The 27,331-nt window shown below is 43.3% G+C and overlaps 1 protein-coding gene across 4 annotated transcripts; it reads left to right on the top strand.

Moving 5' to 3' along the window:
• The first annotated feature begins 1,720 nt into the window (after positions 1-1,720).
• On the top strand, positions 1,721-18,218 carry LOC133052195 (putative killer cell immunoglobulin-like receptor-like protein KIR3DX1). 4 transcript variants are annotated; one of them, XM_061136962.1, is made up of 8 exons: positions 1,727-1,767; positions 1,908-1,943; positions 3,096-3,374; positions 4,244-4,543; positions 6,820-6,870; positions 7,622-7,739; positions 8,508-8,560; positions 18,030-18,218. In XM_061136962.1, exons 1-8 carry the CDS (start codon positions 1,734-1,736, stop codon positions 18,092-18,094), a joined length of 936 nt encoding a protein of 311 aa, XP_060992945.1. In that variant the 5' UTR covers positions 1,727-1,733; the 3' UTR covers positions 18,095-18,218. The 4 variants fall into 4 exon arrangements, with proteins under 4 accessions (XP_060992950.1, XP_060992945.1, XP_060992957.1 ...); XM_061136967.1 differs by lacking the exon at positions 1,908-1,943 and having other exon boundaries at positions 1,721-1,767; XM_061136974.1 differs by lacking the exon at positions 18,030-18,218 and having other exon boundaries at positions 8,379-8,545.
• The last annotated feature ends 9,113 nt before the right edge of the window (positions 18,219-27,331 follow it).

Raw genomic sequence — 27,331 nt, 5'->3', positions numbered from 1 at the left:
GAATCTCAAAAGAACATATCAATGAAAGAGGAACAGACTCGCAGACATAGAGAATAGGCTTGTGGTTGTTAAGGAGGAGGGAAGGATTGGGAACTTGGGACTAGCAGATGAAATCTATTTTTACATAAAATGGATTAACATTGAGGTCCTACAGCATGGCACAGGGACTTCTATTCAGGATCTTTCCATAAATCATAATGGAAAAAATGTATATGTCAAGCTGAATCAATTTGCTGTATCACAGAAATGAAATACACTGGAAATTTTTTTTTAATTTTAAATTTTGTGGTTTATATACTGCAATGAAATAATATATGGCAGTAAAATTGCACACACTGAAATGACAAAAAATATAGATCAACTCTGAAACATGATATTAAGTAAATAAAAGGAGATTTTAAGAAGAGTGACTGTACTGTTAGTCGTTTACATACATAATGATCAAGAAGAGATTAGATTTATTATTTAGGGAGCATCAGTAATATTAACAATCCCCGACCCCAGCAAAATGGTGTGGAATCACTGCCCTTACTGAGGTTCTTTCCTGTTTATGAATAACAGCTGATTTGGGTGTATGGCTGCTCTTGGAGTCCAGAAACAGCTGGGCCATTCTGTCCCTGTTTGGAATTGATTGTTGTGGACGCGCCTCTCACTCAAGCATTCTGGAGTTTGGAAGTCTCTACTTGACATATTTTGTGTTCATTTGAGTATGTAGTAAGCAAGGTTGTCCACCTTTTCAGGCAGAACAAATCCCCCTCCCAAAAAAACACCAAAGTCATCTTTACACACATTATCTTTGTGTACATGTGTGGTTCTTGGATTGGAAAGGGAGCAAGAGAGAGAGACAGAAAGGGTGTGTATGTACAAAGTTTCCACTCACAGACACGAAATAATTTCAGATGAAGAAGAGTCAGAGAAAAAGAAATCACATGATTTCGCTTATTGTGACATCTAAAGAAATGAACTAATTTATAAAACAGATTGACAGAGAATGAACTTATGGATACCAGGGAGGATAGTGTCAGGGGGAGGTTAGATTGGAAGTTTGGGATTGACATATACACAAAGATGGATGACCAAAAAGGAGCTACTGTAAAATCAGAGAATTCTACTTAATATTCTGTAACTACATAACTGGGAAAAGAATTTGAGAGCAATAGATGCATGTATATGAATAACTGAATCACTTTGTTGTACAACTGAAACTAACACAATTAGTTAGTTTCTTAATCACATATATTACAATATAGAATTTTTTTACAATTTTCAAAGAGCCATAATATGCATGATTGTTCCTCTTATAAGAATGCAGAATCAAAGTCTCTATTAATGACTCTTTAATTGGTAACCTGTACTGAGCCTGAGATACCAGGTGGGTACATGTGATTTCTCTTATGCAAAGAGTTAAGGTTAATGACATTTATCATGAGCTTGGGGAAAGCATCCTGCATGCTATACACCAAATCACTGTTTCTATTTCCTGAAGGCAGCAAGACCTGTTCAAATCCTACTACGTTTATAGTGTTCCGGGAAACAAAATTGACGCTCAGGTCATGAGGTGACCACAGTGACGAGGCTCAGACAGACTTCCATCCCTGGCGTGAGAAGAGGCTGCCCATCTTCCCCTGTGACAGGCACCAGGCTGACTGTATGAACAACACCGCCCGCCTTCCGCATCCTGTGACTCGGTCAGCTTTGCTCAGTCCTGCCTCCTGCCTCACAGAAGCAGAGCCATGTGCCCCACACTCCTCAGCCTCCTGAGTCTCGGTGAGTCTGGAAAGACCTGTAGGAGAGGTTTATGGTGGAAATCGGGGGTCTTCACACCACTGACCAGCTTCCCTGGATGAGGGTGCAAGGAGCTTGGGGTCCATCGGGACAAGCCATCTCTGACGGGCTTTTCCTTCTAGGATTCTGTGTGAGTCTGAGGATCTGGGCAGCTGTGGGTGAGTCCTCCCCATCCCTTATTTCTGTGTTCAGCAGAGCAGGCGGGGCTGAGGCAGATGACACTGGGGGGCAGGGTGAGACCCCTGTCAGTACAGTGAGAGCCGCGTGCCCTGTGGATCCCAGGTCCTCCTATTGGCCTTGATACTCATCTTCACTCTCCCCAGAGGTTAGCTCGGCTCTGGACTCTGGACCTGAAGGGACAGTGTGAAGTCTGGGAGCTGGGGGCTGGGGCCCTGAGTGCCATTTCTATCATCAGAGGGAGGCAAGGGGCTACAGCCGACAGACCCCTCTCCAACAAGGTGGCATCTCCAACCGGCCCTTCACAACAGGATCTGTGGGGCCGCCCGCTAGACCTGACCCCAGGGGAGGGGCTGGGCATCAGGCATGGCCACCTGGGCCTGGTCCCACATTTGATGGAGGCTAGCTAACAAAGGAGTGAGGTTCATGGTTTCCTTCCTGCTTTTCAGTCAAGTGGCTTTTTCTCTTCTTAGTTGTGTTACTGTTAGTCACTCTCTCAAGTCTGACTCTGTGACCCCATGGACTGTAGCTCAGCAGGCTCCTCTGTCCATGGGGTTCTCCAGGCAAGAATCCTGGAGGGTGTTGCCATTTCCTTCTCCGGGGCATCTTCCCTACCTGAGGACTGAACCCTGCTCTTTGCAGGGAGATTCTTTACTGTTTGAGCTACAAAAAATACAACACGGAAGTCCTTTAACTTCTTTTCCATGCATCACTTTTCTGTGGTGTTTTCCTTTGCATGCATTGCACAGTGTGCCGGATCTCAGTATCCTGATGAGGGATTCAACCCAGGCCCTTGGCATAGAAATTGCTGAGTACTAACTCCTTGACTGCCTAGGAATCCCCAATGTTTTGTGTTTTGAGAGAGTTTTCAACATTTTGTCAGTCCAAGGACTTATTCTTCTCCTGAGAAGAATCATTGCTCAGAATCACATCCTTAGGCTCTCCACGATGTCTGTCCTGGGTTGACTGTGTCTCTGTCTGTCCCCAAGCCCTAGGTGTCCTTGAGTAACAGGGTGATGCACTTTAGAGTTGGTACCTTGGAAGACTTGAAGGGGAAGTGCTCCACCAAGAGCAGTGGGGAGAGGGGACTGTTCCTATTTTCCTCTCAAAGCCTGTGCCTCCATCTCTCCTAGGTGAATTTGAGAAGCCCTCTTTGTCAGCCTGGCCAAGCCCCGTGGTTCCCTTAGGACAGACTGTGACTCTCCAGTGTTACTTCCGTTCTCCACTTAAGAGATTCAGACTGTTCAAAGCAGATGGGACCAGTTTGTCTGAGCTCCGGGGAAATCATTTCAACAACTTCACCCTTGGCCCGGTGACCAGAGAACATGCTGGGTCCTACACATGTTCTGGATTCTCCAGGTTTCTCCTTCTGTTGCCCAGACAGAGTGACCCCCTGCACATTGTCGTCACAGGTATAAGGGGTCCAGCCAAGCCTGGGACAGCCTTCTATGCAGGCAATCCCACCCTAGGTCCAACTTCCTTATGTGGTTCAAGACTTAGTGATTCCTAGCCAGAAATGAACCAGGAAAGAGAACCCAGTGTGAGAGTTTAAACTCTGGGTGTTGAATAGATGGAGTGCCCGGTTCAGGAAGGAGGAGACTCCCTCGGCATTAGTTAGACAGGATGCAGCAACTGCCTGCCAGCAGGGGTGTGGGGAGTGGCCCTGATCCAGCACCTGCCACGCAGTAGGGAGCTGTAGTCCCCGATGAAGGAGATGGAGCCCCAGGGAGGAGTCTCAGGAAAGTCTCCAGAGGCATGGGATGGGGTCAAATGGGAAATGTTCCCTTTTCTCCACCTCCATCCCACCATCCTGCCAGTCATCGCCCACATTCTATGTGAGTCTGAAGGGAGCCAGGGAATGCATCCTCAGAACCACCCAGCTCCCCACCACACATATTAGGGATCGGATGAAGCTGAGAGCATGGCAACCCACTCCAGTATTCTCGCCTGGAGAATCCCGTGGACAGAGGAGCCTGGCAGGCTACATCCATGGGGTCCCACAGAGTCGGACACGAGTGAAGTGACTGAGCATGCATGCCTGGAGATGAGAGCAGATCCAGCAGCTAAAGAGTTTAGAATAAGCACAGAGGAGGCTGGAGGTCTTGAGCAAAGAGAAACAGAAAATCATGAGCCAGAGCCTGAGAACAAGGCTAGAGAGAATGCAACAGGACAGACAGGAAGGGTCATTGGCTTTGGTGGTTCCATTTTTCACACCTTCAGCTCTCAGGGGAAGCACTGAGGCCGGATGACTCACTGAAGCTCACAACCTCTTTGCTCCTAGGTGTGTTCAAAAAACCCGCCATCTCAGCCCACCCAGGCCCCCTCGTGCAGGAGGGAAGGAATGTGACCCTTCGCTGTCAATCACAGCTGTTGTTTGACAAGTTTATCCTGCACCAGGAAAACAGCACAGGGCATTTCCAGACACGTGGAGAGACGTTCACGGGCGGGCATTCCCCAGCTGACTTCTTCATTGGCCCCATGACTTTGGCGAGAGTGGGCACCTACAGATGCTACGGCTCTCTCAGCCGCTCCCCCTATGAGTGGTCAGCCCCCAGCGACCCCGTGGACATCGTCATCACAGGTCAGTGTGCCCAGACCAGTCCCCTCTGCTGTCTGTGTCACAGAAGGTCTGGTGTCCAGTCCAGCATCAGTACCGGGAGACAATGACAGGCGTGCAAAGACACTCACACACTCGGGAGAGGGAACAAACCAGAGAGAGAGGAGGTGTGAACACGGAAGGGAAAGAGAGCAGAGTACCTGCCATGTGCTAAAGAGAAGACACAGCCAGTGACAGAGTGAAGGAGCAAGAACATGAAAGAACAAACAGTGGAGAAAAATATATCAGAGCAGGGACCCGGGCAGTTCCTGGCTCAGGCAGCCAACGATGGTTGGTTAAAGGGCTGGTTTTCCCACCTTCATGTCAGAGCTCCCTTCCTCTGTCTGGAGCACTGTGGTACCAGATGCCCTTGCAGTCCGGCCCCTGGGTGATCGTGATAGAGGTCAACATCCTGACATTGCTCAGCCTCATGTTTTAACACGTCCTTCTGCACAAAGAGGGGGAAGTGGTCCCTCCAACCCTTCCCACCAAGGAGTTCCTTCCAGCCCTGGGAGTGGGCAGAGCAGCGTGGAACACTCCCTCAAGAGTGAGGTGGTCAAATATCCTGTGAGGTTTTGCCAATTTCCACTCCATAATATCTGCATCTGGATCATTACCATGTTTTCTTAGGGTCCCAGCCATAGTTAGATAGTTAGTAGCTTCCGTTTTTCAAGAGCAGCCCAATCTGGTTGATTTTTAAATTTTCTTTTTTGGTTGAATTCTAGTTGATTTAAGATGTTGTTATTTCCTGTAGTACGTAAGAGTGATTCAGTTGTTCATTTATTTATATTTCTTTGTTGAAAAAAAGATCTTAAGTGACACTCCATTATTAAAGTTAAGTTTGAATCTTCCCCTGTACTGGGTATTCCTTGCTGTGGGGCTTTCTCTCCTGGCGGTGGGCAGGCTTCTCATTTCAACATTTCTCTCGTTGCACACTTCTGGCTTTAGGCCTCTATTTAGGACTAGAGTTACTCAATGCTCTAAGATCAAGGTCTTCCTTCAAGGTCTGTCCAAGAAACCCTCTCTCTCAGACGAGGGGGGCCCCATGGTGAGGTCAGGAGAGACTGTGACCTTGCTCTGCAGCTCCGAGAGCAATTTTCACCAGTTCCATCTGCTCAGGGAGGGGGAGAACCCTGGGCGCCCGCTCGCTGGAGGGCGGGGCCCCCGTGGAGCACTCCAGGCAGCATTCGCTCTGGGTCCTGGGACCCCAGCCCACAGCAGGGCCTACAGGTGCTACGGCTCCTTCAGTCACTCTCCCTATGCATGGTCAGACCCCAGCGACCCCCTGCTCCTGTGTGTCACAGGTGAGGACCCTCCTCCTGGCCCAGCTTTCTTGTTGCTGTCCAGTCGCTATGTTGTGTCCCACTCTTTGTGATCCCATGGGCTGCAGCACAACAGACTCCTCTGTGCTTCACTATCTCGCCTTCGTGGATCACAGCCTTGTCGTGATGAAGGTGCTTGTGTAACTCAATGAAGCTATGAGCCATGTGGTGCAGGGCCATCCAAGCCTGACGGTCATAGTGAAGAGTCCTGACAAAATGTGGTCTCCCGGAGGAGGAAATGGCTACCCACTCCAGGATCCTTGCATCGAGAACCCATGAAGAATCCCATGCTTTACAATATAGTAAATGAGATTGCGCTGTGCAAAAAGTCCATTTCGCTTTTTCCATAGTCTTATTCTATCTCTGAGCTCTATCTCAAGGGCCCCATGCTGGTGTCAGGGGACCTTTGGGCTTCTGGAGAAATGGAGGCAATGAGAACCAGAGAGGAAGAAAGATGGTCGATGGCATCTCAACCCTCTTCCACCTCCTGTGTGGATGCTCTTCATCAGAGTCCTGTCTATCCAGGCAGATAAAGAAAAGGGTCAGGGTAGACCCAGGAGGAGGAGAGGCTAGGCTGCTTTGGGAAGATCAGAGATTGCATCCACCCCTTGCTCTTAGTGTTTTCTGAAGCACCTCAGATATACAGGTGATTTCCCAATTAAGGAGCATAGATATTCATTCCCGGAGCAGAGAGAATGTCTCTTGCTTACAGCTTTCTTTCACCACCAGGCATATCCTTCCTGCCTCCTTCCACTGTCACTTCTTCAGGATGGAGGGTCTACACAAGGCATTCATGGGGAGGGACCAGAAGCTCTCCCCTCCCCGATCAGTGCTCTGGGGGATGACAGAGTCAAAAGACAGGCAGGAGGTCAACCTTCCAAAAAGAATAGTCCTCATTCATGGGTTACTTGCTCACCCCTTCTGTCTTCTTTCTCCTAGAATCCACTGCAAGTACTTGCCCATCAACCATGAAGCCACACACCACAGAAGGTAAGCAAGTCTGTCTCCTATCTCGGCAAGTGTCTGAGAAGACAGAGGGTTCTTGTGTGAGTGTTGGTTCTACCACCTCCCATTTCTGTGACTTTGGGCTTCTCAAAGTTCCTGTCATGTCAGCATTTGAGATCATGGTCTGTATTAGAACCAGAGGGGGCACTGAGTTTCTCATGGTCTGGGACTGCAAATTTCTAAATTGGAGAGAGCGGGTCTGAGTGACCTGACCCCATGCTTAAAGGAGATGCTTACCCTCCCTTCACCAGGATCTTTGGGGAAGGATGGTGGGGGTGGGGGAGAAGAGGAGAATTGTAGGGAGCACTTTAATATGTGCTATTCTTTTACTATTGTTTTATGAAATAAACATTCCACTGTTCAGAAATAGAAATGTCATGTCCTCTTGAGAATTCCATTCCCCGTATATGTGGATGGAGGGGCAATCGTATTGAGGATTAAAGGGGTCTCCAATCATGCATAAACACCATGCTTTGATGAGGGGGACCAGAGAAAAACTGTATCAGTGCCCGAGGGACCTTGGTTCAGACCTCTGCTGGTCTTTCACAGCCTCTTTACTTTATCCACTGCTAGCATCTCTCCTGGATGCTTTGGTACCTCCTGGGAAGTGGAGACCATAACTGATCAGGTTGAGAGATGTTGACACACTTTGACACAAAGATAGAATAAATCCTGTGTGTAGGGGCAGGGTGTATGCAACGAATAACCAGAACTTCTCCCATTTGCTTGTTGGCAGAAGCAAAGCTTCCTCAAGGCTACTCCAGCCAGCTGCACCTTCTCCTTAGGCTATCCGTAGCCTTCATCTATACCAGCATCTTCCTTGCTGTTCTTGTCTGTCACTGGTTTCCCAAAAAGTAAGTATGAAGAGCCAAACTGTCACTGGTGTTCTACCCAAAATCATAAGTCTGAAGGAGGGAAGGACAGTGTCATCTGACCCAGGGGGGAGGTGGGCTCAGAGCAGAAAATGGCATTTTCACTTCCTGTAGGTTAAAACCTGATTTACCTTTGTAATCCCTGAGGGGCTATCTTCCAGAGAACCATGGAACCCTGTTCTTTATATGAAAATATGTGTTCATTTATTTTTGTCTGCTTCAGGTCTTGGCAGCAGCATGGGGGATCTTAATTGTGGTGCTGGGGTGCGGTTCAAGGCTCCAGAGCTCGCGGGCTCAGCAGTTGCAGCCTGTGGGGGTTAGCTGCTTCACAGCACGTGGGGTCTCGGTTCTCCCACCAGGGACAGAACCCACACTCTCTGCATGGGAAGGAGGACTCTTTATCCCCAGCCACAAGGGACGTTCCAAGCCCTGTTCTTCCTTCCAGCCACAGCCATCTGTTCTTGTGCCCTTTATGATCTTGGGAATCCTCTGATACACATTAGAGGATGGTCCATAACAGAAGACGTAGGATGGGCTCCGAGGGTTTGTACAGGTTCTTGAGAGAGTCCGTCAGTGGCTCCGCTTTTACATGGGATTTTTTTTTTTTTTTTTTTTTTAAAGCGGAGTAGACAGGCTAAGCAACCTGGGGAACACCCATGTCTTTTCCTGGCTTTGACGTCCCCACCAAAGATACGGAGATCTAGAAGAATTACCCCGACCCCAAGAGCCTTGACTCTCTTCCATTCGCAGATGTTGCCATCATGGAAGGAGAGCCCCAGGAAGACAGAACAGTGAGCGGCAAGGTGAGTCCTCCCAGCTGAAACCCTTGCCATAGCCCGAGCCCCTCCAATGCCCAATGCCCCAGCCTTCAAAATCGTGTGTCATTCCATCAGTTACACTTCCTTCCTCTCAGGACTCTCCAGCAGAAGACGTGATATACGCCCACTTGAACCATGGAACTCTCTCTGAGAGATTGTTCACTCCCACTCCCCTGAGCCCCATGCACCTCTCTGCTGATCCCAGTGTATGAGGAATTCAATGTAAACCAAGACCATGCTGAGCCCTGACCTGCCCCATCCTTTAAGCACACAGAGTGTTATAAAAAAAGACCGGATCTCTTTTTAAAGAGGTTTCTCCATGGATACTCCTTCTCCTCCTACAAAGGGGCCTGGCAGCTCTGAGGTGAAGAGTGGAGTCCAAGAGCTATAGGATCATCTTCAGAAATCACACAACCTATTAGTAGTCCTCTGGCTATTCTATTACTCTATGTTAACTATCAGACTTCGGGGAGAAGTTATTATAATCAATTGCACATACTGGGTAGGTTACCATGATCATCCTACTTTTTCAAAAATTCCAGGAAAGCATAAAAATTTGCAAATTGGGTCTTTAAATTATTCAGTTTAAAATAAAAGAAAGCCAATTTTAAAAAACAACCTCTGTTCAGTAATAGCTTACAAGGATGAACTTATTTACAAGACAGAAACAGCCTTGTAGACTTACAGAACAAACTTAGAGTTACAGAGGGGAAGGGTCGGGGGAGAAATAGATTGGAAGTTTAAGATTGACATGTGCACACTGCTGTATTTAAACAAAGTGCTTTCCATGAAACAGTAATAAAGCAATGCAAGTTGGCAAAATAAAAAGATGAAGTATATTCTGTTTGAGATATCCAGTGTGGTGCCACTTGCCAGAAGAGGCTGCGTGTGTGTGTGCTAAGTTGATTGAGTCATGTTTGACTCTTTGCTGCCAGCCTCGGCAGGATCCAGGGGGTACCCTCAGGATGAACGGCGTTGGCGAGAGAGAGAGAAGACACATGAGACCAGCCTTGATAGGGCCAACTCTGCGAGGGGGAGAGAGAGAGAGAGAGAGAGCGAGAGAGAGAGAGAGAATGACCAGACGGGGGTGTTTGCAGGGTCTGGCAGAGTCTGGCAATGCTTATTTTTTACCATAGCTTTTATACCCTAAGTTAGTACATTTCTAAGGGGAAGATAGTTTAACATTACGTCAGCTTGTCCTTCATGAAACCAGGGTGTTTTCTGCATGCTTCTGTGTTTATGAGGGTATTGTACATTATCTTCTGGCCTGGGGGCCTATTAACATTTTATGCAAGTCAGGTGAATGTAAACCTATTTTCTGTTTCTATGGTGACCTTAACTGAAAGGTAGCAGTCTCATAGGGCAACAGTACAGAGTGGAAGTATAACCTTGTTAACACAAAAATTAATCCTTCTGCAGAAGTTGTCAGTTGCGTTTATCTAAGAAGTTTACCCCACACTGACTCTGCGACTTTGGTGAGGCAGCTTCTGCCTAGCACTCCTGGCTGACAATTAACAACCATCTCATTGGTACCACACTAGGGCTAAGTTCTTATTTCTCTAGATCTTTAACTATATTAACAATGGTTTCTATAACACAACCTTAGCACATTAAAAGCAAAAACACAGCAAGCAAATCACAGCAAGGAAACGTCAACCCAATAACCACCATTAGAATAATTTTTCTTATGTTTTCTAATAGGACTCCTCCACCCCTCAAAAAGGCTCTATGTCTATTAGGGCTTTTATATAATCAGGTTCTTTATGCTATTTTATGATTAGGATATTATAAGCAATCATGCATATTAGTACCAAGGGCATAAATGCATTTGGCTAACAAACTATCAGCAAAGGAGTTTAAATTAAAACACTCCTTTCACCCTAAATAATCTCATAAAATACCACCACCTGGGAAACTTATTGATTAAAGTTCTAAATTGATTCTTATTTGGGAAGAGATCGGGGAAGGCCTTCTGCCTGTGTCACAGAAGTTAGGGAGTAGTCCATTGAGGCAGGCATCAGAAAGACAGATATCACCTTTAAGGTGAACACCGGGGACAGCTTTTCGGAATCCCTGAAAACCTGATCCGCCTTGCCTGTCAGGTTTTCTCCTCATGACCGTGTCATGGGTGGGATCTCGTGAGCTGGCCCCTGAAAACCTGATCCGCCTTGCCCGTCAGGTTTTCTCCCTCATGACCTTGTCATGGGTGGGATCTCATGTGCTGGCTCCCAGCATTTGCGACCCCATGGATGGTGTGTAGCTCGCTAGGCTCCTCTCTGCATGGGATTCTCCAGGCAAGAATCCTGGAGTGGGCTGCTATTCCCTTCTCAAGGGGATCTTCTTGACCCAGAGACTGAACCCACATCTCTCATGTCCCTTGCATTGGCAGGTGGATTCTTTGCCACTGAGCCACCGGGGAAGCCCCTCAACCTTTTCCCAGCTGTGGGCACTGAGGGTGCTGGGGTTCCAGGGGTGGAAACAGGACAAGATCCCCCTCAGTCTGGACCTGCACTGGCCGGTAAAGTACTTACCCAGCCACGCGGGACAGACAGTGACTCTACACATGTATTAAGTAAAGCGTTCAGTTCTTCAGTCACACCCATCACGTTTCAAGTGCTCAGTAGCATCATGTGGCCAGGTGCCAGGGTGCTGGACAGGGCAGTGTTGTACCCAGATCGCAGAATCCCACCAAACACCACAGGAGCCGCGGATCGATGCAAAAACAGTGAGGAACTTTATTACAAGCTCGAGCAGGGACTCTCTTCACACAACGGCGAACGAGCCCTGAGTGAAAGCGGTGAATCTTTTTTATACTGTATAGCAGGGGAAGCGGGAAGGGAAGCTTAAGGGGACTGGTTAATTCTTCAACTAAGGATGTCTTGTTAGCTACTGATTGGTGGGTTAGAGTAAGGGGGTGAGGGACTTTCCTGTCCTCCCCTGATTGGCTCGTTGTGTTTCTTTCTCTTTAAATTTCGTTTTCTCTCCTCGGGAGGGGGTTTTACTCAAAATGGTGGTGCTATCCTAAAATGGAGTCATTTGGGTTTCACATTTCACATTTCCTCCTCTTCTAGTTCCTATGGAAGGCCCAATCATGGGTCTTCTGCAGAGTCAACTATATCATCTGTGGAGACAGTCGAATATTGAGATCTGAGTAACATTAGGTGGACGGACAGGCAGTGTCTCTTCTCGACCTTTCCCGAACTCTTCCGGCTGGTGGTGGCTTGTTAGTTCTGTATTCCTTATCAGGATCTCCTGTCATAAAACAACTCATGCAAATGGTTACTATGGTGCCTGGCCAGGGTGGGCGGTTTCAGTCAGTGTGCTTCCCCTAACAACTCCCCCCTGAGAGACTTCATACTCAAGATGCTTCTTGGGAATTGGGCCGGAGGTCTCTTCCTTCTGTAACTTCTTCCTGCTGTGCCTGGGCGTAGGCCTGCCTAGCAGAGCAGAAGTCTCTCTATACCTGACCTAAGTTGGGGTGTTCCATATCTGAAACCAGTTTTTACTCTTATAATAACAGCAATTTAGTTTGAAACTGTTGGCGCCTCTCAGAGATAAAATAGACAGGGGCCAAACAGAAGACCTAACAGGATGGTCATCACTGGTCCCCAGAAACAGGAGGCAACATTTGGGGTGAGGGCTGCAGGGTTTGTGACTTTTTTTTTTTTTTTTTTGATTGGCTGGTGGTTAAGCCAAAGAGCTGTGCTCCAGAAATCTTGTGTTTAGTCTGAAGTTACCATCCTCCACCTGGGTGGGGGCTCCAGCTCTGTAGAAGAACTCAAAAGACATTGTTATGCATATTTCTTTGAGTAGGAACCAGGACCCGTCTCAAGGCTGTACCACCATTTGATTGTTTCTCCTCTGTTTCTGTATTCCCTCCCTTCCCTGATTAGCAATTGTTTGAATCCACCCTTTGGAACTCAGGGAAGGCCAAGGAGGCTGAATGAAGCCTATATCCTACACATAAGAAATGGAGAACACACAGCAGATCTGTATGCCAGAGTCGCCACCCCACAGAGTCCAGCTCAGTTTTAATTTAGGGAACAGGGCAACTATGACTGTGATAACTTCCTGTCAAAATGGGGCATAGGACTGCCTCAGCTTGGAGAAGAGACACTGAATTGGAAGTATTCCTGAGTTCCAAGTCCTAGATCTGAGCCTTGTATGATTAAAATCTCATTCCCTTGGTCTGCCATTTTGTTGTAACATACCCAGTTAGTAGTAGCTAGAGGAGGGATAACTGGAGTTTTAATAGACAAAATAAATCTCTTTCTTCTAGAAGAATAGGCCTGAAACCCAGTCTGGACCTGGCCAGGGAGACTTGTAGCCAGGAGGCCAGTTGCCTAGTTTTATAAAAAGTAAGGTAGAAGTTACTAGCTTCCAACAGACATTGTTTTGAGAATGGTGGCATCTAAGCCTGACACGACTCAGAAAACTCAAGTGTTTAGCAATACAACGTCTGATCTGAAATTACACCCATAGTAACACCTGGTTATTTCTCAGGATGTCTGAACCATAGCTGAGTACTCTATTTTGACTTTTAATTGTAAAATTTTCCTTAATAGCCAAAGAAGATGTCACTATTAATGACGTCAGTGTTTCTCTAGGTATGAGAAGATGCAAGAATTGGGACTCATAAAATCTCCTGAAAAGATCTAATTATCTGAAGGCCTGTTCTGCCAGTTTTTCTCAGAGCACCGAGTGCTTCATTCCTGATTTTTACCCTGAACTCCTTTCAGGGCCGTTGAAAGTCAGCTGTTGCAGTGGTTATGATTTAATATCTGTAGATGTAGATGGCAAGTGTCAATCTTCAGTTGGCAGAGCCCCTTTTTGCTCATAAACTTGACCATGATTTTGAGGGGGGCATTTCATGACCATTTTATCCCATGGTGCTGAGAATGTCCATTCTCAGGTTTGGCAAAGATTTTGTTGACAGGCCACTCAATGTGCTGTTACGGGACTAGGCCATAAAACAGTATCCAAAATTCTCTGGACCTCCTGTCTTACTAGCCTCTTGGTCCAGGAAAACATTCCCTCTTGTTTCTTTTTCTCGTATCTAGAGTTACACTGTTATCATCATCGATCTTATAGGGAACTATATATTATTCTATCAGAGGCCTCAGTCACACATTTGGCAGTGTAAGAAGCAGCAGTTTTGTAAAACAGGTGAAATACAAAGAACATAGCCAGCAGTACTAGTAAAGTCACAAGTAAGACTTAAGTTAAGAGCTTCCATTAGATGTAGCCCAGTATATCCCAGGTCATCTGACTTAGTCTACACTGTACAAATCTTTATCTTTCAGGGAAATTATACATTGGCACCACCGTCTATAAGGCACATAGCCCAGTTTTCTAGTGTTACTAGACTGATTATCCTTAGTATGATTTAATTGTTTTCAACACAGAGGAGACTTTAAACCTAAATTACCACATCCTGGTGTTATCTATATAAATCCATCTCATAATTGTGGGAGATTTCTTTTTCCTTTGCTAAAACTTTTCTTGTTGCTCTCATTGAGCTTGAGGAATGGAAAAAGGCTCAAATTTATGGCCAGAGTCAGAGTAGACATTATTAATTGGCCCGGTGATGGGATCCCATCTGGTAGTATCACAGTGACCTGAATATGACTGTAATTTTTTTTTTTTAAGTAAATTTCCTCAGGGCCAACTTGTTAGAGTCTTGTAGTAGAGAAATTTACCAAGGTAACCCAGAACTAGATATAGGTAATTGGCCACAAACCCAACAATTGGATTGATTTCTAAAACTAGCATAGGATGAGGCCTATGATAGAAAAGCATTTGATTTATATGCAAAGGTCTAAGAAGTCAAGAAAACATTATAAATGATCATACGAAGCAGATCCAGCATCTTGGGCAAGCTGTCTACCTCTGATGTTGTTGTCTTCTCATCCTGGTGTAGTGTAGTTTCTCTTGTTTGAGCATCATTTTAAGGTGAGATCAGGTCAGCTGTCTTCTGTATAGACCAATCCAGTGTAGGGGCCTTTGGAAGTGGGAATTAATCTAAGAGTTAATTTCCCTTCAGTTTCATTGTGCATGAGCTAGTTAAGAGTACCTGATAAAAAGTCCTTCCATCCAGGTTGGAGACAGTCTCTTAAATTATGTCTTTTTCCAGTCCTGGTTGCAGGTCATGAGGCATCTGTTCTTCATCCAAAGATAGATTACTGAGATAAGCTTCAGAAACAAACTTAGGGTGTTCTCTAAGAATTCAATTAAATTTCACATTGATATCACATAACAGCAAAGAACTATCCGAGAAATGAGTCTTACTACATGCAGATCTCCATTAACAAACTGGGATTTAACATTTTTTTGAAATATCTTTTTCTCCCTAAAGTTACCCTCATTTTTTATCAAATACAACCAAATTAAGGCTAGTTTGTTTGCAAAATAGGTCTGTTCTCACTAATTTTGGTCTGATGATTTATATAACCATACTTGATTATAGACTTTTTATTTTGTTAAAACATTTATAGAATCTCAGACTGAACTTTTAATATAAAACAAGGCTGGGAAACTCACACCAAAGGCTTATCACAGATTTTGCCTAACAAATCTAGGTGAACTCTTCCCTTTTTAAGGTCTCAATAATTCCTTGAGATTTTTGTACCTGTTAGTGAGATAACCTTCCTAGCTCATTTGGTAAACTTACTGGAAACCTAAGAGTTTCAAATTTCTGGAGGAGTCAGAGAGAGAGAAAATATAATTGCTTTGTTTATAACGTGTAATTTTACCAAATTATTTTCATAATTAGTTTGAGAGGAAGGTTTTCCCTACTCCTGGAAAACACAAGATTTAAACCTGCAATTTCTCAGATAGAAACCATAAAAGTTGCAGGCATATTCGCTGGTTCATTCAGTCCTTTGTTAACTTTTGTGAAGTCATCAGGTTTCTCATTAGAATACCAAGACATATCAAAATGTTAAGAACTCCATATAATTTCTAGGATATCTGTATTAGTAATTTTCCATACATTATAACATGAGCGGATTTATTACTCATCTGATAATCTTTTTCATGTAATTTAACCAACCAAATAAACACAGTTTAATATCTCTCTTTGGGATGTTTCAGAGGCCCTCTGAAACACCCCAAAGTTAGCTAGATGTCAAAGGAACTTCAAAAGAATTTGATTTAGGAAGTTTTATCCAAAAGATCAATTAAAAGCGTTTAGAACATTTGATCAGATTTAGTCAATGTTGATGGGTGTATCATTTAGCTTGTTGACATGTCACAATGGGCGTAAATACCAAGGCTCAAGGTCTAGTGAAAGTCAGTTCCGCCATCTTGGACCTAGTTGGCTCTAACCAGTTTTCTTATGACTGTGTCATTCTTAACAAAATCCATTTATTTAACTAATTGTAATTCAATTTTAGAAAATCCTGATTGTGCATAACTCTTTTTAGTATTTTTTCATACTTTTTTTTTTTTTTTACTGAAAGCACACTTCCTGCTTTCCTTTAGCAACCAAGAGCTAACTTTTATATTAGCATTTTATAGATTGGTGAGCATAAATACCAGTTATAACTTCTAAAACCCTTGCTTTCCTAAAACATTTTAGGATGGCATCAAACATTATTCATTTATAGTCCCAAAACTCTTTAGTTTTTCTGTAAAAGGAAATCAGTGTTTAGTAGTAAATGCTTCAAAATCTTATTTAATTTGGAAATGACCTAATTATTTAATAGACTTCTAATACTTAGTTTAGCACAACCCTTAGAAATTCAAGTTACGCCAATCTGGAGAGACTATTGTAGACAGATATTTTCAAAGAATAATTATTCTTACTAGAGTTTATATACAAACTCATACCTCATTTACATTTTTTAGAAGTTTTTTCACTCGAGGTAATTTCCTTGTTGACAAACTTGTAACAGGTATAATATTTAACTTATGTAAAACCTAGATACAATGAAAATATTCTACTTGATGTTAATTACTCTAAGACATGTCTGTATTAGATAGGTCAACAAACAAACATTAATATCAGGTATTTAATACTGAATATTTCCCAGTTCACCTGAACCTGGAATTTATTGTTTAATTTAGAATTATTTGATTTGTAAGCACTTACCTTTTTTTAAGCAAATTAAATAGAGCTCATTTACAAATTAACCTAAAAAATATTACCCAGAGACAAAGACATACCAAAACATATTTAGACAGACACAGTGCAAGATCTAGCTTCATTGCAGGTCCTCCCCCAGCCACTTCTGGAGAAGGTTGGGGAAGCGGGGGTTCGGGATGAATAGGAGGAGGGAGAGAATATGGTGGAGGTGTGATAAAGAGATCAAGAAGAGTTGAATCTTCCTGTAAAACAGGGGCAGAGGGGGCAGCCAGAGGCTCTTTCTTTTCTTCAGCCACTAGGATCTCCGTGGCTGCTGTTGCCTGTGGAGGTAAAAAGGGTTGGATCCAAGGGGTTGGGCTGACTATTAAGTCTTCCCAAACCAGGATATATGGGACCTGGTCTGGATGTCCGCTTCGAGGTCTGAGGATGATTTCTCGGACTCTCCGGACAGTCCTTAAGTCAAAAGTCCCTTCAGGAGGCCAGCCTACGTTAAAGCAGGGCCATTCAGCACTGCAAAAGATAACCATCTGAGATTTTTTTAAATTTCTACACTCAGATTACGAGCTCGAGCTCTAACTTCTTTGAAATGGTCAGTTACTAAGGTAAGTGGAGAGCATCCAGATTGGGTCTGTCCCATGGTCGGTCAGTCACACAATGAACAAACAAGACGACACACCAGACAAATAACAGAACACGCAATTCCGAGAACAAAAGGTGCAGAGTATATCAGATGTATATCAGATGTGTGTGTATATATATATATATACACGGGACTACTGAGTGGGAGCTGGAAGACGTCTCTTACTGCTCCCTGCTGGAGACCGTATCGGCTCGTCCACCTAGGTTTAAGTCCAGCTACAGAGCGGGGCCCCCTTACAGATACAGATGCAGCTGCTGCTACTGCTTACCGGCCGTTCGTCCTCCGAAGCGCGGGTCCTGGAGGGTCCGGGGGATCCCAGACGAGCACCCAAAATGTTGTACCCGGATCGCAGAATCCCACCAAACACCACAGGAGCCGCGGATCGATGCAAAAACAGTGAGCAACTTTATTACAAGCTCAAGCAGGGACTCTCTTCACACAACATCGAATGAGCCCCAAGAGAAAGCGGCGAATCTTTTTTATACTGTATAGCAGGGGAAGCGGGAAGGGAAGCTTAAGGGGACTGGTTAATTCTTCAACTAAGGATGTCTTGTTAGCTACTGATTGATGGGTTAGAGTAAGGGGGGTTGAGGGACTTTCCTGTCCTCCCCTGATTGGCTCATTGAGTTTCTTTCTCTTTAAATTTCGTTTTCTCTCCTCGGAGGGGTTTTTACTCAAAATGGCCGTGCTATCCTAAAATGGAGTCGTTTGGGTTTCACATTTCACAGGCAGATGTTTAAAAAGTCCCATCATCACCGAGAATTCTTCTGGACATTCCACTCCAGACCACTGAAGGGCTGCAGAAAGAACACTAGCCCCAAGGAGGCATTGCGTCTGTTGTGTGAATCCATCGATATTTGCACGTTTTGTCTTCTTTGCTTCTTGTCACCAAAGCCAAGGATTTGAGAATCTTGTGCCTCTTAAGTTATCAGCTGGGTCACCATGTGGCTTGGCTCACCCAAGCGGAGGGATGAAGACCATAACACCATGAGGACCCCGGTGTGAACTGAGCTGGCAAATGGGGCAAAGATCAAGCTCCAGGGAGCCTTAGTTGCTCATTGAGCTCTCTGTGTGTGATGTCTCTCCTGGCTTAGAACTAAACCGTCCAAGAACTCTTTCACCAAGAAATGTCAGGATCGCTAGAAGTGAAGACATGCTGGGCTTCTGTGTTGCTACTGCGACTGTTTCCATTTTTCCCCTAAGATTCCTTTTTTTTTTTTTTTTTTGCCTTTAAGTGCTGGGACCAGATGTCATGATCTTCATTTTTTCGAATGTTCACAGTGTAGACATGAGCCACAGTTATTCTCATATTTCTTCTTTTTAAAAAATAATAGAATGTTAGCATTTGATACCTGCATTCTGCTGAATCTGAATTCTTCAACCACTTACAGAAGATGGGTTTACCTGGGTCATGGGTGTATTTCTGTTGTGGCAACAATGCCTGGTCAGAGTAGGTGCTCTGCAATAATTTATGAACTGACTAAAGATGAGAAGTAAATTCCATTTGTGGAGGGAACTGGGAAAATCAAGATCTGAGTCCTACTTGGAGCCAGGCTGTGATGGCTGACTCAGGATGAAAACCTGGATTCCACCTTTTGGAGCATGGGGTCAGAACAGGCAAAAAGTGAAAGAAGTGAGACCTCAGGGCTGGGCTGAGATGCCATTGTTGCCAGGTAAACGGAGGGGCCGCCCCCTTCCTGTGGGTCCATGGCCTGGGAACCCCACGGGGTGGTGGCAGCCCCCCCAGGGACCACATTCTGTTTGTCCTCTAGGGCCCCATGGTCTCCTCATCTGTAGAGGGCAGGTGTGGAGTTCTAGGCGCTCTGAGCTGCAGACATGCCTTCTATCCTCTGTGCACTTCTCTGCCTTGGCCAGATGTGGAGGGCAGGAAGGGACTGCAGGAGGGCATGGGACGCCCACCCTCCCCCCAGTTCACGGGAACCTCAGGGCTTGGGCAGCTGGAGGGCCAGGGATCCTGACCGGAAGAGAATCAGCCCAGGCTTTCACTGGCAAATCTCTCTCTTCCAGGGCTGTGTCTGGGCCAGAGGACCCTGAATGGTGCAGGTGGGTCCCCCTGGGTCTCCTGAGACCCATGTCTCACTTGAGCCCTGAAAACGTGGTGGGGGCGAGGTGGGGGCTCTGTGACGCTGGTGAAACCTGGAAGGGCTCCTGACCTGAGCTAGGGAGTGAGGAGTGGGGAGGTCCTGGGACTCAGCCTCTGACATCCTTCCAGGGACCATCCACAAACCCACCATCTGGGCTGAGATTCTTTTGGGCAGCTTCAAAGTGCCCATGTGAATACACTGAATGCAGACTTGGAATGTGCAAGAGAGCACACAGACCATCAAGGAGTATGCTGCAGTTGGCCTGTACTATTTGGAGCTGGAAATGGCAATGCATTCCAGTATTCTTGCCTGCAAAACCCCATGGATTGGGGGCCTGCCAGGGGATAGTCCAGGGGGTCAAAAAGAGCCAAACATGACTAAGCGACTTCACTTTCTCTAATTTCATTTTAAAATTTATTTATTTTACAGGTTTCACTTTCTAACTTTCATAATATATATATTTGATTAAATTTAGTTGACTTACAGTTTTTCACGTGCACACTGAGGTGATTCAGTTATAATATATATACACATGGTATTTTTCAGATTATTTTCCATTTTAGGTTATTACAAGATATTGACTATAGTTCTCGGTGCTATACGGTAAACCTTTGATGCATCTTGCATATCTTTTTTTAAATTGGAAAGTTAGCATTCTATTAATACTTCTGTTTAAAAATTTATGGTACATTCCACTTCAGAGTTATGCTACACTGATAGTGAAAGCTTGATGCCAAACTCCAACCATGGCCTCACTGAAACTAAATGGAAACAATGGCAATGTGAACTGTGGGAAGAAATAGTGAGTCTCCTTATGTTACTGGCAGGCTTCCCTGGTGACTCAGAGGACGAAAATCCACCATAACGCAGTAGACCTGAGTTCGATCCCTGGCTTGGGGAAGATCCCCGGGAGGAGGAACTGGCAACCCACCCCAGTATTCTTGCCTGGAGAATCCCCACTGAAAGAGGAGCCTGGCGGGATGCAGCCCATGGGATCACAGGGAGTCAGACACAACTGAGCGACTAGGCAGAGGCACAATGTGACTGGTGGGAGGACAGATGACTGCAGCAGTCAGGGAGTTGATAACACCATTCAGAGGGAGAGCCACACACCTCTGGCTCTGACTTCCTCTTGGATCTGTTCCTTCAGCTCTAACCCTTGGGCTCTGCTGTCTGTGCTTACTCATGCTGGCTCTTTGGTAAAAGAACGTTGCCATGAGCTTGGAATAGGGGAGAACCCATTCTCAAGGCTGGAGAAGTAAATGGCAACACACTCTAGTATTCTTGCCTAGAGAACTCCATGGACAAGGAGCCTGGTCGGCTACAATCCCTAGGATGGCAGAGTCGGACGTGACTGTGGGACTAAGACTATTCTCAAGGCTCTGGACTTGAAAGGTATGACACTTTCCCATTCGTACAGAGATAAAAAGTTGGAGAAGAGACAGAAACTTTTGAATTGTTGGGGGCTTAAAGGGATATTATGACCAGTCCTACATGGAAAGCATCGAGAACAAAGGATTCCAGTATTAAAAGTTTTCCACAGTGGAGTAGACGTAAGTATGCTTATGGCTGATCTGTGTTGATGTATGGCAGAAGCCATCACAGTACTGTAATTGTCCTTTAATTAAAAATAAGTAAGGGGGAAAAAAACCTTGGACCCGTAATTCTCTGATCGTCCAATGGTTGGAAATCTGCCTGCCCATGTAGGGGACACAGGCCCTGTCTCGAGAATGGAAAGATTCCACATGCCTCGGGGAGTTAAGCCCATGGGCCACAAGCCCATGTGCCTAGAGCGGGTGCTCCACAACAAGAGAAGCCACAGAAATGAGAGTCCTGCTCACAGCAAAGAGCAGCCCCGCTTCCCCAACTAGAGAAAGCCTGTGCCCAGTGACAAAGACCCAGCACAGCCATTAATTAATTAATTGAAAATTGGCAACAGCCAGCTATGTCTCCTCGCTTTTTAGAGTGTGTGTGTCTGTGTGAAAGTGTGAGTTCTCAGGTGGGTATTTAACCTGTATTTTTCTCTCCTCTCCTAGGAATTTTCTTCCCCATGGGCTACAGTTATTTTACATTCAGTAAACACTGTTTGACCATCCCTCCCCTTCAAAAAAAGCCTGTCTAATCCAGATGAGATGATTCCTGGGGCACAAGTGCACCATCTGGTTGGTCTGCTGGCTTTCCAAAAAAGTCACTATTCCTTTCCTGAAGACCTCATCACTCTCCCCAATGACAAGCAACAATAGGTTGGACTCAGAGCACATTCATGAGACATTGGCAGAGGTGTATTTCATTTTAGACAAAATTGGAATGTGTCACTCTCACAATTGATATCTGTGGTTTAAAGGAAGTAATTAGCCTCCAACTAATAAAAATAAATGGAAAAAAAGGAAGATATGCAGATGGATAACAGGCATATGAAAAGATGCTCAGCATTGCTCATTAGTAGAGAAAGGCCAACTGACACTGCAATGAGGTGCCACCTGATACCGATCAGAATGGCCGTCATTAAAGAGTTGATGAATAATAGATGCTGGAGAGCATGGGGAGAAGAGGGAAACACTCTTACACTGTTGGGGGAGTGTAAGCTTGTTCAACCACTGTGGAAAACAATATGAAAGTTCCTCAAAAAAAACCTAAATACTGAGCTTCCATATGATTGAAGAATTCCAATCCCAAGCATATACCTGGAAAAAAACTAAAGCTTGAAAAGATTTGAAACAAAGGGAGAAGAACCAAATCAACAAAATTGGAAATGAAAATGGAGAGATCACAACAGACAACACTGAAATACAACAGATCATAAGAGACTACTACCAGCAGCTCTATGCCAATACAATGGACAACTTGGAAGAAGTGGACAAAATCTAAGAAAAGTATAACATTCCAAAACTGAACCAGGAAGAAATAGAAGATCTTAACAGACCCATCACAAGCATGGAAATCAAAACTGTAATCAGAAATCTTCCAGCAAACAAAAGCCCAGGACCAGATGGCTTCACAGCTGAATTCTACCAAAAATTTAGAGAAGAGCTAATACCTATCTTACTCAAACTCTTCCAGAAAATTGCAGAAGGCAAACTTCCAAACTAATTCTATGAGGCCACCATCACCCTAATTCCAAAACCAGACAAAGATGACACCAAAAAAGAAAACTACAGGCCAATATCACTGATGAACATAGATGCAAAACTCCTTAACCAAATTCTAGCAAACATAATCCAACAACATATTAAAAAGATCATACATCATGACCAAGTGGGCTTTATCCCAGGAATAAAAGGATTCCTTCACATCTGCAAATCAATCAATGTAATACACCACATTAACAAATTGAAAGATAAAATCCATATGATTATCTCAATAGATGCAGAGAAAGCCGTTGACAAAGTCAACATCCATTTATGATAAAAACTCTCCAGAAAGCAGGAATAGAAGGAACATATCTCAACATAATAAAAGCTATATATGACAAACGCACAGCAAACATTATCCTCAATGGTGAAAAATTTAGGTGAAAGCATTTCCTCTAAAATCAGGAACAAGACAAGGGTGCCCAGTCTCACCACTACTATTCAACATAGTTTTGGAAGTTTTGGCCACAGCAATCAGAGCAGAAAAAGAAATAAAAGGAATCCAGATAAGAAAAGAAGAAGTAAAACTCTCACTGTTTGCAGATGACATGATCCTCTACATAGAAAACCCTAAAGACTCTGCCAGAAAATTACTAGAGCTAATCAATGAATATAGTAAAGTTGCAGGATATAAAATTAACACACAGAAATCCCTTGCATTCCTATACACTAACAATGAGAAAACAGAAAGAGAAGTTAAGGAAACAATAACATTCACCATCGCAACAAAAAGATTAAAATACTTAGGAGTATATCTACCAAAAGAAAGAAAAGATCTATACATAGAAAACTATAAAACACTGATGAAAGAAATCAAAGAGGACACATAGAGATGGAGAAATATATCGTGTTCATGGATTGGAAGAATCAATATTGTGAAAATGAGGATACTACCCAAAGCAATCTATAGATTCAATGCAACCCCTATCAAGCTACCAACGTGATTCCTCACAGAACTACAACAAATAATTTCACAATTTGTATGGAAATACAAAAAACCTTGAATAGCCAAAACAACCTTGAGAAAGAAAAACTGAACTGGAGGAATCAACCTGCCTGACTTCAGGCTCTACTACAAAGCCACAGTCATCAAGACAGTACGGTAGTGGCACAAAGACAGAAATATAGATCAATGGAACAAAACAGAAAGCCCAGAAGAAATCCACATACATATGGACACCTTATCTTCGACAAAGGAGGCAAGAATATACAATGGAAAAAAGACAACGTCTTCAACAAGTGGTGCTGGGAAAACTGGTCAACCACTTGTAAAAGAATGAACCTATTCTAAGAATTTGTCTATTTCTTCCAAGTTGTCCATTTTATTGGCATAGAGCTGCTGGTAGTAGTCTCTTATGATCCTTTGTACTTCAGTGTTGTCTGTTGTGATCTCTCCATATTCATTTCTAATTTTGTTAATTTGGTTCTTCTCTCTTTGTTTCTTAATGAGTCTTGCTAATGGTTTGTCAATTTTGTTTATTTTTTCAAAAAACCAGCTTTTAGCTTTGTTGATTTTTGCTATGGTCTCTTTAGTTTCTTTTGCATTTATTTCTGCCCTAATTTTTAAGATCTCTTTCCTTCTACTAACCCTGGGGTTCTTCATTTCTTCCTTCTCAAATTGCTTTAGGTGTAGAGTTAGGTTATTTATTTGGCTTTTTTCTTGTTTCTTGAGGTAAGCCTGTAATGCTATGAACCTTCCCTTTAGCACTGCTTTTATAGTGTCCCATACGTTTTAGGTAGTTGTGTTTTCATTTTCATTCATTTCTATGCATATTTTGATTTCTTTTTTGATTTCTTCTATGACTTCTTGGTTATTCAGAAGGGTGTTATTTAGCCTCCATATGTTTGAATTTTTAACAATTTTTTCCCTGTAATTGAGATCTAATCTTACTGCACTGTAATCAGAAAAGATAACTGGAATGATTTCAATTTTTTTGAATTTTCCAAGACCAGATTTGTGGCCCAGGATGTGATCTATTCTGGAGAAGGTTCCGTGTGCACTTGAGAAAAAGGTGTAGTTGATTGTTTTGGGGTGAAATGTCCTATAGATATCAATTAGGTCTAGCTGATCCATTGTGTCATTTAAGGTTTGTGTTTCCTTGTTAATTTTCTGTTTAGTTGATGTATCCATACTTGTGAGTGGGGTATTAAAGTCTCCCACTATTACTGTGTTACTATTAATTTCCTCTTTCATTCTCATTAGCGTTTGCCATACGTATTGCGGTGCTCCTATGTTAGGTGCATATATATTTATAATTGTTATATCCTCTTCTTGGATTGATCCTTTGATCATTATGTAGCGTCCTTCTTTGTCTCTTTTCACATCCTTTATTTGAAAGTCTATTTTATCTGATATGAGTATTGCGACTCCTGCTTTCTTTTGGTCTCCGTTTGTGTGAAATATTTTTTTCCAGCCCTTCACTTTTAGTCTGTATGTGTCTCTTGTTTTGAGGTGGGTCTCTTGTAGACAGCATATATAGGGGTCTTGTTTTTGTATCCATTCAGCCAATCTTTGTCTTTTGGTTGGGGCATTCAACCCATTTACATTTAAGGTAATTATTGATAGGTGTGGTCCCGTTGCCATTTGCTTTGTTGTTTTGGGTTCACGTTTATACAACCTTTCTGCATTTCCTGTCTAGAGAAGATCCTTTAGCAATTGTTGAAGAGCTGGTTTGGTGGTGCTGAATTCTCTCATCTTTTGCTTATCTGTAAAGCTTTTGAATTCTCCTTCATATCTGAATGAGATCCTTGCTGGGTACAGTAATCTAGGTTGTAGGTTATTCTCTTTCATTACTTTCAGTATGTCCTGCCATTCCCTTCTGTCCTGGAGGGTTTCTATTGATAGATCAGCTGTTATCCTTATGGGAATCCCTTTGTGTGTTATTTGTTGTTTCTCCCTCACTGCTTTTAATATTTGTTCTTTGTGTTTGATCTTTGTTAATTTGATTAATATGTGTCTTGGGGTGTTTCACCTTGGGTTTATCCTGTTTGGGACTCTCTGGGTTTCTTGGACTTGGGTGGCTATTTATTTCCGCATTTTAGGGAAGTTTTCAGCTATTATCTCCTCGAGTATCTTCTCATGGCCTTTCTTTTTGTCTTCTTCTTCTGGGACTCCTATGATTCAAATGTTGGGGCATTTCACATTGTCCCAGAGGTCCCTGAGGTTGTCCTCATTTCTTTTTATTCTTTTTTCTTTTTTCCTCTCTGCTACATCTATTTCTAACATTTTATCTTCTACCTCACTTATTCTATCTTTTTTCTCTGTTATTCTACTCTTGGTTCTCTCCAGAGTGTTTTTGATCTCATTCATTGCATTATTCATTTTTAATTGACTCTTTTTTATTTCTTCTAGGTCTTTATTAAACATTTCTTGAATCTTTTCAATCTTTGTCTCCAGGCTATTTATCTGTAACTCCATTTTTGTCCCAGATTTTGGATCATTTTTATTATCATTATTCTAAATTCTATCTTACTCAAACTCTTCCAGAAAATTGCAGAAGAAGGTAAACTTCCAAACTCATTCTATGAGGCCACCATCACCCTAATCCCAAAACCTGACAAAGATGCCACAAAAAAAGAAAACTACAGGCCAATATCACTGACGAACAAAGATGCAAAAATCCTTATCAAAATTCTAGCAAACAGAATCCAACAACATATTAAAAAACTCATACACCATGACCAAGTGGGCTTTATCCCAGGAATGCAAGGATTCTTTAATATCCACAAATCAATCAATGTAATACACCACATTAACAAATTGAAAGATAAAAACCATATGATTATCTCAATAGATGCAGAGAAAGCCTTTGACAAAACTCAACACTCATTTATGATTAAAACTCTCCTGAAAGCAGGAATAGAAGGAACATACCTCAACATAATAGAAGCTATATATGACAAACCCACAGCAAGCATCACCCTCAATGGTGAAAAATTGAAAGCATTCCCCCTGAAATCAGGAACAAGACAAGGGTGCCCACTCTCACCACTACTATTCAACATAGTGTTGGAAGTTTTGGCCACAGCAATCAGAGCAGAAAAAGAAGTAAAAGGAATCCAGATAGGAAAAGAAGAAGTGAAACTCTCACTGTTTGCAGATGACATGATCCTCTACATAGAAAACCCTAAAGACTCTACCAGAAAATTTCTACAGCTAATCAATGAATATAGTAAGTTGCAGGATATAAAATTAACACACAGAAATCCCTTGCATTCCTATACACTAACAAAGAGAAAACAGAAAGAGAAATTAAGGAAACAATACCATTCATCATTGCAACAAAAAGAATAAAATACTTAGGGGTATACATACCTAAAGAAACAAAAGACCTATTCATAGAAAACTATAAAACACTGATGAAAGAAATCAAAGAGGACACAAACAGATGGAAAAACATACCGTGTTCATGGATTGGAAGAATCAATATTATGAAAATGAGTATACTACCCAAAGCAATCTATAGATTCAATGCAATCCCTATCAAGCTACCAACGGTATTCTTCACAGAACTAGAAAAAATAATTTCACAATTTGTATGGAAAAACAAAAAACCTCAAATAGCCAAAGCAACCTTGAGAAAGAAGAATTGAACTGGAGGAATCAACCTGCCTGACTTCAGACTCTACTACAAAGCCACAGTAATCAAGACCATATGGTCGTGGCACAAGGACAGAAATATAGATCAATGGAACAGAATAGAAAGCCCAGAGATAAATCCACGAACCTATGGACACCTTATCTTTGACAAAGGAGGCAAGGAATACAATGGAAAAGAGACAACGTCTTCAACA

Source organism: Dama dama, chromosome 4, assembly GCF_033118175.1.
Source record: "Dama dama isolate Ldn47 chromosome 4, ASM3311817v1, whole genome shotgun sequence".
NCBI classification, from domain to species: domain Eukaryota; kingdom Metazoa; phylum Chordata; class Mammalia; order Artiodactyla; family Cervidae; genus Dama; species Dama dama.
This window is presented reverse-complemented; position numbering and strand designations above follow the sequence as displayed.

Bases quoted from the DNA above. Each gene is read 5' to 3' on its own strand.
- LOC133052195 (XM_061136962.1), top strand. From the start codon at position 1,734: ATGTGCCCCACACTCCTCAGCCTCCTGAGTCTCG. The intron at 1,768-1,907 runs GTGAGTCTGGAA...TTTTCCTTCTAG, and splicing joins CCTCAGCCTCCTGAGTCTCG to GATTCTGTGTGAGTCTGAGG. The intron at 4,544-6,819 runs GTCAGTGTGCCC...TCTTTCTCCTAG, and splicing joins CGTGGACATCGTCATCACAG to AATCCACTGCAAGTACTTGC.